The sequence below is a fragment of the Geotrypetes seraphini genome, chromosome 16 (assembly GCF_902459505.1).
Source record: "Geotrypetes seraphini chromosome 16, aGeoSer1.1, whole genome shotgun sequence".
In the NCBI taxonomy this organism is placed as follows: domain Eukaryota; kingdom Metazoa; phylum Chordata; class Amphibia; order Gymnophiona; family Dermophiidae; genus Geotrypetes; species Geotrypetes seraphini.
Window position 1 is genome coordinate 45,984,169 of NC_047099.1, and position 14,503 is coordinate 45,998,671.

A 14,503-nucleotide genomic window follows, 5' to 3' on the forward strand; every position below is an offset into this window, starting at 1 on the left:
TAGCCTCGCGGCTCGAGTGCACTGCGATCCAACCCCGCGACCCTCAGAGGCGTCCCCACAGGATCCCCGTGACCCAAGGGGGGAACCCGCAGGTCCCGCGGGATTCCCGTCATCCCCATTCAGCTCTCTAGTCTGATCCATTTAGTCTCAAGGAGGTGTTCACAATCTTGTTATTGGGACTTGCCAAGAAAATCTTGTTTTTTTCGGGATTCAGTTTTAGTTTGGAGGGCATAGTCCAATGTTATACTTTGGTAAGGATGGATGAGATGAATTGTTCTGTCTCTTGGGTCAATGAGGTTATGGGAATAAAAATTGTTATATCATCCGCGTATATGTATGATTTCAGTTTTAAATCAGATAACATATTTCCCAGTGAAGCCATGTAGATATTGAAAAGTGAGGGGGAGAGTGAGGAGCCCTGTGGCACTCCGCAGGGATTGGACCAAGCTTGAGAGTTAGCTCCTTTGCTGTAGAACAGGTGTCTCAAAGTCCCTCCTTGAGGGCCGCAATCCAGTCGGGTTTTCAGGATTTCCCCAATGACTATGCATGAGATCTTTGTTCATGCACTGCTTTCAATGCATATTCATTGGGGAAATCCTGAAAACCCGACTGGATTGCGGCCCTCAAGGAGGGACTTTGAGATCCCTGCTGTACATAGACCTTCACCAAATACAGAACAAGCGACCGCAAATTAGAACTAGACATATGAAGGGAAAAACTGAACTAGGAACCCCAAGAAGTTAAACTCAACAAGCACTGCAACACTGGAGAAACTTGTGTTTTGTTTGATTATGTATGTATTGTTGTTATCTGCATAAATGGTTGATATGCGGGCTACAACTGTTTTAAATAAATAAATAAAACCAGAATTTCCTTTGTACTGAATACAATAAAACAAACACTGTACATATTTTCTAAAACTAAAATGTTATTTACCTTTTGTTGGCTGTAATTGATTTCAGTTTCTCTTTTCTGCTTTCCTGTTCGATTCTAATTCTTCTAAAGGCTGTTGTCTTTTTGCCTCTCTCCTCACTTGTTCCTTTCCCTCATTACATCTGCCTCTAACTTACTGATCTTTCTTTTAGCTCTGTTCTGCTCTTTTTACTTTTCATTTTATTCTCTCATACCCTAATTTTTCCATTTCACTCATTCCCTGGTCTTACTTCTTATCAAAAACACTCGGATATTGTGAAAACTATTGATGATAAACAAAACATTATCACAATGATGGAAAACAAAGATGGTATACCAATAATCTTAAAGCATAAGCACAGCAGAGACCAGTCTAGGCGGAGGAAAAAGCCTCAGACTGGGGCCCCCCCACCTCCACAAAGGTGGAAAATTGGTGTTAGAGCGATCACTTCACTGGCTGAAAACCTCCTGTGAAAGATTTGGATTTTTGAGATACGGCTGGCGTCCGAACTAAAGTGCGATTGGATACGTTACACCCTGAGGCAGCTTAATAGTGAAACGCTGGCCACCGTTGGTGTACCGATCTCAGAAAAAGATAAGTTGATTTTTCATGTCTTACACAATAAGTTTTTCAAAGCAATTATTAACAAGAGCACATTGCTTGGACCATCTTTCACATGAGGTTTTCAGCCAGTGAAGTGATCGCTCTAACACCAATTTTCCACCTTTGCGGAGGTGGGCGGGCCCCTGTCTGAGGCTTTTTCCTCCGTCTAGACTGGTCTCTGCTGTGCTTATGCTTTAATATTATTGGCATACCATCTTACTTCTTATTATCACATCTTTAGCCTATGTACTCTCTAATCTCTCATATCTTGCCACCATCCCTTGGCATCTCCCACTGGTTCTACTACTTCCAGCTGCCCCCTTGTCTGTTCTTCCCTCCGCTCTTATAGCCTAGCATCTGCTTTCCTTTGCCTCCCTTTCCATGGCCCACAATCTCTCCTTTCTTTCTCTCCCTCCCCATTTTTTTTGTTGTAATAAATTTTAGTGAATTTATATTAAAGTATAACAAAACATTGATGAAATCAGAATGACCAAAATATCCAATGAGAATTATAAGTACAGTTTTATATTTGTGTGCATTCTTTCCCCCATGCATGACTTTGCACTTGTTCACATTGTCATCTGCCAGCCCATCCTAAACCGAATTGCCATATAAGGGACACATTGTGCAAGTCTGCCAATACGAGCCTTAGTTCTTTAATTTATACCATGCATATTCTAATTTGGGATCCTATGTGTTCATCCCATGCTTTTCTAAATTCTATCACCGTTTTCCTCTCCACCAACTCCCGCGGGAGTACAGTCCAGGCATCAACACTCTCTCAATGAAATTGAATTTCCTAACTTTACTGCTAAGTCTATCACCCCAAACCTCAATTGATGGCTGCTAGTTTTACCATTTCCCCTTCTCTGGCAAAGTTGCAAATCAATGAAATGAGAGCAGGGCATGCTGGGAGTTTGAAGGGCATAAACAGGTGCATGGCAATTACTATAATGTATAAGATGAAAAACACAGATCTAGTCTGTTAAACATTTAAAATGCAGAGCAATGTCGTTTGTGCTTTCAAGGACGTAACTGAGTAATTTACTGTAGGTAAAGCCATTTCATTTTTTTTTCTCTTCTGCTATATACTGTTTATTTATTTATTGGGATTTATTAGGCAGGTATAATTCAACATAAAACTAGTTAATGTAAACCAATCCATGATTATTTTAGTGATAAATGCATGACAATTAACTCGTCTTAAGATAGATGACCTGACTTTGACTACCTGGAACCAGGGTACTCTGGGCTGGCTTGAAAGACCTCAGTTCAGGTTTGTTTCAGTGCAATAAAAAGTCCATTAACCCAGTCTCTGGCCTCAAAGAGCCACCTGGCAAGAGCAACAGAGCCCAGTCGGAGATTGCTGCCTTGTTGCTCAATCCTGGGCTTCGACGTGCCTCATTATCCTGGCATGCTCTCGTCTGCTATAAGTCAGCTTTTTTTGTTGTTATTGTTAATAAATTTATTGCACTTTGCCTACGGTTTCTTCTCCCAGCACGCCCCGCTTCCTGCCTCTCATTTTCCCAGCATGCTCTTCTCTACTGTAATCAGTCTCCCAGAATGCCCTGCTCGCCTCCTTTTCCTAGGCAGCCATCAGACAATTCTAGAAGCAGGAGTTGGGGGAGAGATGGGAAGAGGTGAATCATCCATGGAAGATCCTGGCAGTGTAGAAGAGTCACTCAGGTGAAAGATAGCTACACAGGAGGCACACCAAGAAAAAGGACAGAGCTTTGCACACACCTTTCCAGGTACCTTGAGGAGGAAGGGGGGGAGACAGAATTTTGAATTGGCTCAGTCCCTAGCAGTATTTAAATCTAGGCTAAAAGCTCACTTTTTCAAGGCTGCTTTTAATTCCTAACCCCCTACTTGTCCTGTTTTTGTCAGTTTGATTAGGTTGTAAGCTCTATGGAGCAGGGACTGTCTCTTGAATGTTTTAATGTACAGTACTGCAGAAATGATGAGAAGTACTTGTAGTAGTAACTATCCAGCAGACAGAATAAATAACTACTGGCCCCTAGAAAACTACATTGTTTAGGGTCTTCCAGCTGCAGCTATACATACATTGAACTGGCTAAAGTTTAGCAAGTATTTTTGTGTCGGAAAATCCTACGGTGGGCTGATCATGCCTTATTTCCTCTGCTTCATTGTAATTTCTCTTCTAGGTAAAATATGAGTGACTGTATAGGGCCATTGTATTTGATAGCCTGATCAGGTAATAAGGCTTTAGTTTGCTTCTCCTACAGAATGTGGTTACCACCATGACCTGGTATATTCCTACTGCATGTGTGTCTCAACAAAAATTATCCTCTTTCTATGCAAAACAAACCACAATATCAGGGGGAAGATGGGTTCTAGCGTTCATTCAATTTTTATGCTTTACAGAGGCACCGGTTGCAAAGATTCAGTGAGAAGTGTACTTGCAAGTTGTTGAACCACTGTTTCACACTTATTATATTCTGACATTTCCAGTATCCCCTAAATTCATAATAACAGTTCCTGCTTCATTTTCTGTCCTCTTCTTCATCCAGCCGATAAGACCCTGATGATATATTCCTGTAATGAGGTGTTTAAAGATGTACTTGCCTCCTGATCTTCATTAAGTCGCATTTCAGTTTTAGCCAGCCTATGGGTCACATTCAGCTATTTCACTCTGCAAGTTGGCTGCCCTATATACGGTTCTGATCAGACCACCTTTAGATCTATCTTAATCTCTTTCCAACTGATGTAATTCCACCATAGGCTCTGGTAACGTAAGCAGTGTGGATGATCTCCCCGTGTTTTGCTTTTAGCATCGCTTTTGTGGCCACAATCTGGTTAAGTGCACAGGGCATCAGCTGCTTGCTGATAAGCAAATGAATCCAGGCTTAAAAGTGCTGCCACCACAGACATTCTTTGTGACCGTCCCCTGGCTTAGGTAAGCCTTCTAGGGAGAGGGATAGACCTCAATACACCTCTGGTGCAGTTTTGGAAACTTTACAATCTACAGTGAATGAGCGAGTGGTGTGAATGGAGGACATTTTAACATTGCAAACAGAAAAACAAGGACAAAAACAAATCTCAAAATTTGGTGTCCACGCAGTGTGTAATTCAGCTGTTGAATCAGTTGCAGGAGACAAGGTAACAAACCCAATGGGATTCAAAAGAGATCAAGACACATTCCTAAAGGAAAAGTCCATAAATCATTAACAGTTACCCTGGCAACAGAAAGTAGATTACTAATTGTGATCTGCCAGGTCCCTAGGAACCAGTCTGACCTGTTGAGACAGGATGCCAAGCTCAGTGGACCTTGATCTATCTTAGAGGGCTTTCTTTACCTTATGTTAATGTGCTGGTTTTATCTTTAGTAAATCACATAGGACTGCAGGTCATATATAAACTTATGTTATACAGAAAATGAGCACAAGAAATCGTATGTCCTTCCGGTAAATTAACTGGATTACAGTTCCCTCTCCCCCCACCCCCATCACAAAGATAGGGCAACTGGGTATTCTGGATAGAATACAGAAGTTAAACTTCAAGCTAGCAATTTTCACAGTTACTGCTTTTAAACTACATTGCATACCTGACTCTTATCCTGCAATGTTTAGGTTTCAATGAATCAGTCTATATGGTGGCATTAACTTCCCTATTTCATACACTGACTGCACTATGTAAAAACAGAAGCAAGATTAATTTCCTATTTCCAGCACCTGTGTCACTGCACCCTAAAGAGGGATGCGGTACACATGAAACAATGGCAGCACCACCACAATACGGAAAGCAAACACCATCTAACGAATGGGATATAATGCTCAGAGCCTGAGGTTAAAGGGAAGTGCAGATCCATGTGCGGAAGTCTGAAAGATTCCACACAGGAGGCTGAGCCATTATGGTACACAGCCCTCATGTTCTCTTCTCAATGCACAAGGATGAGTTTTTCTGTGTTCGGGAGATAATCCGGTATTACTCAGCAGATAGGACCATCCTGGTTACTCTTTCCTTCAGTTTCTGGGCTCCACTGCTGCACCTTTCTTACCAGTCTTTGGTGCTTTCACAATATTCAACTTTTTGGGCATCTTGACACTTGCTTTCATTGTCACATCATGTTCAATCTTGTTCCGGATGGCAACTTCCAGGTTCTGAGAAGGAACCACAGCACGCGAGAGACATAATAGAAAACACAAAGGAAAATCAGCCTGAGCTTACATAAAATACTGTCATATGCGGGTTTCTGCATTTACTTATTTTGGGGTTCACAGGACAGAGTACGATTGATTTGGGGGAAATACAAAATTCCTTTCCTTGCTCAATTTCTGCACTGTACCCCTGGCCTGCGTGTAAGTTTTTCAAGTAACCCCAACTGTTTCCAAACAGCCACCCTCCCCCATCCCATGATTGGCTGTGCTGGGTACTACTCACCTTTTTCAGCTTCTGCTGATGAATCACATGAGATTTTTTGGGTGCAATTACTCGACCTGGAAAATAATATACATATATACTTTGTTTTTCAATTGCTCATCTCATTCTGCCTTGGCTCTCTTTACTGGCGTATACTGATACTACTACTTAACATTTCTATAGTGCTGCCAATCTAATTAAAACAGACAAACAGGACAAAAAAAGAGAAGGACAGTCAGTTTGAGGCAGTGATTTCTTCTAGATCCAGCTACCTTTGGAGCAGAGGCAGGTTGCAGCACATTTTTAGCAGAGGTCAGTGAGGAATTAGGGGGGCGGGGGAATCTTTAAAACTTGGTTTTTTTCAGGTTTGTGCCCCTTCCCTTAAGCTTCCTCACCTCTAAAATCGCCAAGTTATTTTAGTTAAAGCCTTTTGGAGCTGTTTTTGTGCCATCAGGCTGCAACAGCAGTTTTAAGGAAACCTCCCCCCCCCCCCATTTTTCCTCATAGGCTATAAAAGCTTTACCCACTGTGAACTGTCCTGAAAATGCTGCAGCTTGCCTCAGCTCCGAAGAAAGCTGGATCTGGGAGAATAAATCACTGTCTCAAATGGACATCTGTTCAGAATAACACACCTATTGCACTAGATTAGGGGTTAGGGAATGATGAAACAGACATGGGTACTTTACAATTGAATGGGAGTTAAGCGTTAAAAGCAGCTTGAAAAAAATGGGCTTTTAGCCTAGATCTGAATACTTTTATGGTAGGGATGCCAGAAGCTATGACAATAATTTGCTCTTTATATCCAGAGACAGCATTCTGACAAAAGTCTAGAAAAGGGGAAAGAACTGTCCGAGAATGGGGGGTGATATCCAGAGAGAGGGAGTGCGCAGGAGCTCCCCTCTAGCCCAAGGGACATGTTGGGAGGGGGGGGGGGGGAGAGAAACCAGCAGAGCAAATCCGAGGTTCCCATGAAGCGCGGGAAGAGGAGAAAAGTGAAATTACTATTTTGGACAGTGTCAAATTTAGGGGAAAGTCCACCCTCCATTGCTAGAGATCCCAAACAGATGAATCGATTTCATGGGTGCCCTTTGCCATCTGATCCGGAAGCCGACAAGCTCGTGGCCGCCGCCTTTGTATCCCAGGCAACAGGGCTAAGCTTTCCAGACGTCCTACCTCCTTTCTTCGGTCCTTTCTTCCGCGACAGTGGCGGCGCTTTTGGCGGCGCCTTAAACTTCTTCTTCCCCTGCGCCATCTTGGGAGCGGAGCATGCCGGGAGGGGGCGGAAGCGCGTGAAGGGATCGGAAATGACGGCATTAATTGCAGGGGGACATTTTTCTGCCTAAATGTCGTGGTTTAGTGGGTAAAAGGCTGAACTTTCAAGATATGTCTATACAGTATTTATGTTGGTATACAGATCGCTTTCTGGGGAAAAATACTGTGGGGGTGACGTGTTTTTTCTATAGATGAAGCTGCTTGACCAATTGTGTGAAAGTTGGGGAATGATGTCACCAAGAGCACCTGGGCTGTCATTGATGTAACAATGCCTCCAAGGAAACCTAAGGCAATCAAAGGCTACAAAAATGAAACACCAGCCTAGACAAGAAAATCCCAAGAAGAGGAATACAAGACTTGTGAGCTGCTACATCCAGCAGCAAGAGGCTCGACTACAAGAGAGAGCTGCTACATCTAAAGCTTCAGAGACAGTACAGCAGCGTGAGGCCAATTTTATTTCTTTTCCTGCCTAATAGAAGATTAGAACAAATACCCAAGCAACAGCTGGGAAATCAGCTAGTAGTATAAAACTGTTGAAGCCGCCACCTGCAGCCCCTCCTCTGTGCTAGATTCACAGGATCCTTGGTCACTTTACTGCTATGTGATGCTAATGCTTTCAGATATATGATTACCCTATGAGCTGCCACACTTCTTCTGCCTTGAAACTGATGGTGTGGGTTAAACGGGGGCAAGATCTGTGACTGAAAATTCAAAAGTGCTGCTTTAAGGGTGAGAATTGGCCTAAGCTTAGGATCCAGAGTGATAATGTATGCTGTGTCTCTAATAATCTGTCCCAGTCCCCTACTTGTCATGTTTCTCTGCTAAGTAGATTGTAAACTCTTAAATGTTCTAATGTACAGTGCTGCATACATCTAGCACTACTTTAGATATGATAAGTAGTAGTGGTTATAGGAGAATGTCAGGTGCCTTCCTTTCCCTATTCCGATTAGTTGGTTTCTTTCTAAGGCCTATTCTAATGGGGGTGTCTTGTGCTGCCCTTCTTCAGAAGTCCAATGGGAGGGAGAGGGAAGCTCAAGTGTAGCATGGATAACTGAACATGGCACTCCAGTAACAAGCAGGAAAAGCAGGCACCATATGGCTCATGTCATTCTTTTCCACCTTTAAGAATATAACACTATTTTATCTGACCTAGGACGTAATGGGTTTGGTATGTAAGGAGTGGTAGCCAATCTTTTCATTGGTTTGGAAAGAATAATAAAATGAAACAGCGTGATAATAGATCTAATCATTATATGCAGATTTTGAAGGATGGATTTTACAGTATATAGAGCTTTAGGACCTAATTTTTAGCCCCTGCATTTTGAAGGGAATAATTACTGATTGTAGACTATTGACACATCCAGCCAGTCTGATTGTCACAATAAATTAGGGCTGAATTTTGATTTAGTTTTTAATTGCGATTAATTATGTGTCCCCCCCCTTGTATCTCTATGTGATTCAACCCAAAAAAACACACAGAAGTAGAGGTGGACCAGTATTGAATATAAAGCACTGACAGATAAAAGACCTGACATGAGGTCCTGTTTTAGTGGATAATCTGCCTGCTTCAGGCATCACAAATACTCTGTCGAATATGTTATGTCAAAAGATGTCAGAGCAGAGTCTGCATCCAATTGTACCCAGAACCAGGGCTGTAAGCTGACAGTTTGGTTTTCTTGTCTTTCTCTTTAGTAGCATACCTTTAATTGCATGATTAGTTGTGCTTTAAAATTATAATTGAAATAAAGAACAAAAGGTAATTTCAAGAAAAGATTAAAGAATCCAGGAAAGTCTGCAGAATATCTATAACCCGCCTCACAATTTTCAGTCTGTTTCAGAAAAGCAAGCAAGCCTAGAATAAATTCACGCGAGGAGGAATTGCCTCTGCTGCATCATTTATATGCAGATTTGTACATATTCATTATGAATATTCTGAAAATTAGACTGGCAGGAGCTGTCTCAACCTCTGGGTTCATCACTTAATGATTCTGTGCTGTGGAAGTTGGAATTGCTCCTCTAGAAATGCATTGGGGCATTTTATGGAGAGGATTTATTTCTCAGGAGCTCCTGCTCTCATCTGCCCATCTTAAACTATCTTTTCACTGTTCCTCTCCCCCCCCCCCCCCCAACAACAATAACAAAAATTGGTCCTGTTCCATGAATTTTACCCCCTGGACAGACAGACATTCCTAACTCCTCTAGATTTTCTTTCCAACATCCATATCCTTAATTAGGATTTTTTTAAAATTGTAAAGAAATTCACCCAAGGTGTAACCTAGACAATAAATAATTACAACAGTCAACATTCAAATAACATAGAAATAATATGGCAGATAAAGGCCAAATGGCCCATCCAGTCTGCCCACCCATAGAACCCACTATCATCTCCTCTCTCTAAGAGATCCCACGTGCCTACCCCAGGCTTTCTTGAATTCAGACACAGTCTCTGTCTCCACCACCTCTTCTGGGAGACTGTTCCACGCATCTACCACCCTTTCTGTAAAAAAGTATTTCCTTAGATTACTCCGGAGCCTGTCACCTCTTAACTTCATCCTTTGCCCTCTCATTCCAGAGCTTCCTTTCAAATAACAGTACGCATTAGGAGGGGGCTCTGATAACTTGTTGCTTCCAGGTTTGGGTTTTATGAATTGACTGTTGTCTAGCCTTTTCTTGAGTCGGAATGGGATTTTGTGAGGCCTATGGTAGATGTAGGGAGTAGATTATGTTTATATTCTGCCTTTTCCCAGGGTAAAAGGATAGATTTACCTAATTATTGGGGGAGGGGTATGAAATCATAATCCACATAAATGCAGTACTGCAAAAAGAGATTTTATTATAAATATTTGTTAGAAAGTGAATAACCACACACACACACAAAAATCAACTGGGCATCTTAAGATACTCCTAGAAAGGCTAATTTTCCCAGCTCCAGCTCCCGTTTTTAGTTTGGCCTCTACAAGTTCGTCTTTCTCTTTTATTATAAATCACCTTGACCCATTCATCAGAGAAGGTGGTATAGTAAGTTTTATCAGACATTTAGAACAGTCCTGGATTTCTGATCACCCCATCCTGGTGCATTATGGTTCCTGCAGAACTGATTTCAAAAGGCAGGATCAGGAGCTACAAATCCCACACTGCTTTGGGATGTAAGTTCAAAACCAGAACTGGTCAAAAGATAACGAGGCAATGCACCTCTGTACTCAGTCACCATAATAACAATATGGTGTGGTATAATTCCTCATAGGTCCACTTTTGTACTTGAGAAAAATTGTGTTTTCTATCTCAATAATCAGTTGTGTTTCCACTGTTACAACATCCATTAAATAAAGACTGTAACTTAACTTATTAAATATGAATCTGTATGTTTTTATAATGGAGGAGTAGCCTAACATAGTAAACGACAGCAGATAAAGACCTGAACCATCCATCCAGACTTCCCGATATTTACTAGAGCAGCAGTCGGGAAGGAGGGGGGGGGGCACTGTTTCAAATTCCACTGCAGTTCTTAGTAGCCTTGGGCAAATCAATTAACTCTCTATTGGCTGTACATAAACTGAAAGTTCTCCAGGGACAGAAAGATAACCTACTACACCTGAATGTACACTAACTTGTAGGCAGTATGCAAAAAAAAAAAAATATATATATATAATATATATATATATCATTCCCCTAATGACCAATGTCCTGCTTACCCTGATTAAGCTCTTTCTCTTACTGGTAGAGCTAAAGGAAATAGAGAACATGGGAGAGGTTAAAGATTAGTAAATACAAATCAGAGGTGATGAGCATTCATATGATTCAATATGAGATTCAGAGAGTCAAACAAAGTTTCTTTTTCGGTGGGTGGAGGAGAAAATAACACCTGGGAGTGAAAATAAGAAACTGGAAGGACCTGTTTAGGGCAAACCTTGTCCCGCTATCAACCTTGCAACAAAAGGATCTTTGCAAAACAGAGAGATGAAATTTCCAGGATAAGGAGAACAAACGTGTTAATATGTATGTTTCATGAAGTTTATGCTGTCTGGTGCAGTCTCAACTAAGGGCCTCATTTTTTCTTGATTCTGAGACCAAGAAAAGGACTTGTCCTACACAATTCCCCAATCCTTGTGCAATTGTTGCAAGAGATTGTGGGCTTGTCCAAGCAATATTAGCAGTGCTCCACTTCCTCCCTCTGTGAGAGCCCAATCACTAAAGAAGAGGTCAGTGGCAAAGCAGGCGTGTGGCACTTTCAATATAGCAGGACAACAGACTCCAGACAAAAGCTAGGGAAGGATGTAGCATGAAGGGCTGTGCTATTATCCTACCTCTCCCCATTAGGGTGAATGAGAGGATCCAATGAGGCGGTAAAAGAGCAAGGAAGGCAAATGTGGGCAGGCAGTGATGAGATTCAGAATATAACTTTCTGGACAATCTGTGTGGACTGAAGGTGGCAGATAAGGGAAAAGGGGAATCAGAGAGGTATGAGGAATTAATTATTTCTCTCCTAATCCCCTTCCCAAGACAGGATCCCTCTTTCTCAGATTAAGGACAGGATATAATTTATAAAGTAGTAGTAACAATGGTAAAATTAAATTACAGTCTACAAAAAGGAAAACAAGAAAGGTGATTTCCACCGCATTTTACATTTGTTGTATACAAGTCAGGCCACATTTCTTGCCTTTTTCCCCCAACTCTCCATGATCCTCCTCCCCTCTTTCCTTTGCCCTCACTTTCATCTGATTCATCCTTCTTCCTATCCAGTAATCCTCTGCTAGTCTGTTTCCATCTGAGATCATATTCACTATCTCCCTTTCCACCATCAATCACTCAGATCAAGAAAGTTTGGTACAAATAAGCAGGATCCTTAAAGGTGTGAGAAGGAGTAGAGGGCATGGATGGGCAGACTAGATAAGCCATAGGATCATTACCTGCCATTTGAACCAGTGGATATATAGTGCTGGATGTGGCAACCAATAATCCTCCAGAGCTAGGAAGTTAGCTTAGCCAAAACCTCTAATAAATATTTGCACGAGTAACTATCACAGTGGTAACGGTGTACAATTGTCAATAAAGTTATGTCATTCAGCAGCTCCTCTTCATTGAAAGCAACTTCACAGATACTATGAATGACCAGCTTTGCCCCACCTTTATTGCCTAATATGGGAGCACCCGCGAGGGTTGCGCGAGCACTCCTCTCAACCGATTGGGTGCTTCTGACCTTTAGTTGACGTTCACATTCTTGTCTGGAACAGACACCGTGCTGGATTGATAGTGGCTCTTATCCAATGAAGAGAGTCGCGTGGGCGGCGGCTCCACCAATGACAGCATGGTGTGGGTGGGCCAGGCGGCAAGCCGAATAAAGCGTTGCGCCGATCATTGTTGCGGAGATTTAAAGGGACCGCGACGGCAGCGGCGGAAGAAGAGAGGAACCGGCGTCAGACATGGAACCCGCACCGCCCCCGTCCAAACGCCGTTGCACCGGACCCGGACTCAGCCTGAGCCGTCCGCAGACGCTGCTGGACCTGAGCGCACGGAGAGTAGCCGAAAGCTGGGCCTATGAGCAGGTGAGACACAGAGAGACTCCCCTGAGCACCACCGAGACCCCCCCAACTCAGGGACACTCTAAACTCAGAGACACCCTGGAGACATTTAGACCCCCCCCAATCTAAGGGACACTCTAAACTCAGAGACACCCTGGAGACATTAACCCCCCCCCCAATCTAAGGGACACTCTAAACTCAGAGACACCCTGGAGACATTAAGACCCCCCCAACTCAGGGACACTCTAAACTCAGAGACACCCTGGAGACATTTAGACCCCCCCCAACTCAGGGACACTCTAAACTCAGAGACACCCTGGAGACATTAAGACCCCCCCAACTCAGGGACACTCTAAACTCAGAGACACCCTGGAGACATTAAGACCCCCCCCAACTCAGGGACACTCTAAACTCAGAGACACCCTGGAGACATTAAGACCCCCCCAACTCAGGGACACTCTAAACTCAGAGACACCCTGGAGACATTAAGACCCCCCCAACTCAGGGACACTCTAAACTCAGAGACACCCTGGAGACATTAAGACCCCCCCCAACTCAGGGACACTCTAAACTCAGAGACACCCTGGAGACATTAAGACTCCCCCCAACTCAGGGACACTCTAAACTCAGAGACACCCTGGAGACATTAAGACTCCCCCCAACTCAGGGACACTCTAAACTCAGAGACACCCTGGAGACATTAAGACCCCCCCCCAACTCAGGGACACTCTAAACTCAGAGACACCCTGGAGACATTAAGACCCCCCCCAACTCAGGGACACTCTAAACTCAGAGACACCCTGGAGACATTAAGACCCCCCCAACTCAGGGACACTCTAAACTCAGAGACACCCTGGAGACATTAAGACCCCCCCCCAACTCAGGGACACTCTAAACTCAGAGACACCCTGGAGACATTAAGACCCCCCCGATCTAAGGGACACTCTAAACTCAGAGACACCCTGGAGACATTAAGACCCCCCCCAACTCAGGGACACTCTAAACTCAGAGACACCCTGGAGACATTAAGACCCCCCCAATCTAAGGGACACTCTAAACTCAGAGACACCCTGGAGACACTAAGACTCCCCCCAACTCAGGGACACTCTAAACTCAGAGACACCCTGGAGACATTAAGACTCCCCCCAACTCAGGGACACTCTAAACTCAGAGACACCCTGGAGACATTAAACCCCCCCCCCAATCTAAGGGACACTCTAAACTCAGAGACACCCTGGAGACATTAAGACCCCCCCCGATCTAAGGGACACTCTAAACTCAGAGACACCCTGGAGACATTAAGACCCCCCCCCAACTCAGGGACACTCTAAACTCAGAGACACCCTGGAGACATTAAGACCCCCCCCAACTCAGGGACACTCTAAACTCAGAGACACCCTGGAGACATTAAGACCCCCCCAACTCAGGGACACTCTAAACTCAGAGACACCCTGGAGACATTAAGACCCCCCCCAACTCAGGGACACTCTAAACTCAGAGACACCCTGGAGACATTAAGACCCCCCCCAACTCAGGGACACTCTAAACTCAGAGACACCCTGGAGACATTAAGACCCCCCCCCAACTCAGGGACACTCTAAACTCAGAGACACCCTGGAGACATTAAGACCCCCCCCCAACTCAGGGACACTCTAAACTCAGAGACACCCTGGAGACATTAAGACCCCCCCCAACTCAGGGACACTCTAAACTCAGAGACACCCTGGAGACATTAAGACCCCCCCAATCTAAGGGACACTCTAAACTCAGAGACACCCTGGAGACATTAAGACTCCCCCCAACTCAGGGACACTCT

The 14,503-nt window shown here is 43.7% G+C and overlaps 2 protein-coding genes across 7 annotated transcripts in view; one reads left to right on the plus strand and one right to left on the minus strand.

Annotated features, from left to right (window-relative positions):
• Positions 1–3,782: 3,782 nt before the first annotated feature.
• C16H19orf53 (chromosome 16 C19orf53 homolog) lies at positions 3,783–7,216 on the minus strand. The gene is made up of 3 exons (XM_033924683.1): positions 7,070–7,216; positions 5,918–5,973; positions 3,783–5,637 (listed from the first exon to the last, which is right to left on the minus strand). Exons 1-3 carry the CDS (start codon positions 7,146–7,148, stop codon positions 5,500–5,502), a joined length of 273 nt encoding a protein of 90 aa, XP_033780574.1. The 5' UTR covers positions 7,149–7,216; the 3' UTR covers positions 3,783–5,499.
• A 30-nt stretch (positions 7,217–7,246) lies between these two features.
• The window catches only part of ZSWIM4 (zinc finger SWIM-type containing 4), a 39,584-nt gene continuing 32,327 nt past the window's right edge, over positions 7,247–14,503 (plus strand). For 2 of the 6 annotated variants that reach the window (XM_033924678.1, XM_033924680.1), the window contains exon 1: positions 7,358–7,897. Coding sequence is in view for 2 of the 6 variants with exons in the window: in XM_033924677.1 (XP_033780568.1) it covers positions 7,477–7,609 (133 nt within the window). In the remaining 4 variants the exon portion in view is untranslated. Of the gene's footprint in view, positions 7,898–12,577; positions 12,712–14,503 lie in introns of those variants that run through there. The other 4 variants (XM_033924677.1, XM_033924679.1, XM_033924681.1 and 1 more) reach the window with 4 other exon arrangements.

Excerpts from the sequence above, each read along its gene's own strand:
- C16H19orf53 (XM_033924683.1), bottom strand. The coding sequence starts at position 7,148 with ATGGCGCAGGGGAAGAAGAAGTTTAAGGCGCCGCCAAAAGCGCCGCCA. Across the intron at positions 5,974-7,069 it reads GAAAGGACCGAAGAAAGGAG|GTCGAGTAATTGCACCCAAA; the intron begins GTAGGACGTCTG and ends ATTATTTTCCAG. Across the intron at positions 5,638-5,917 it reads ATCAGCAGAAGCTGAAAAAG|AACCTGGAAGTTGCCATCCG; the intron begins GTGAGTAGTACC and ends GTTCCTTCTCAG.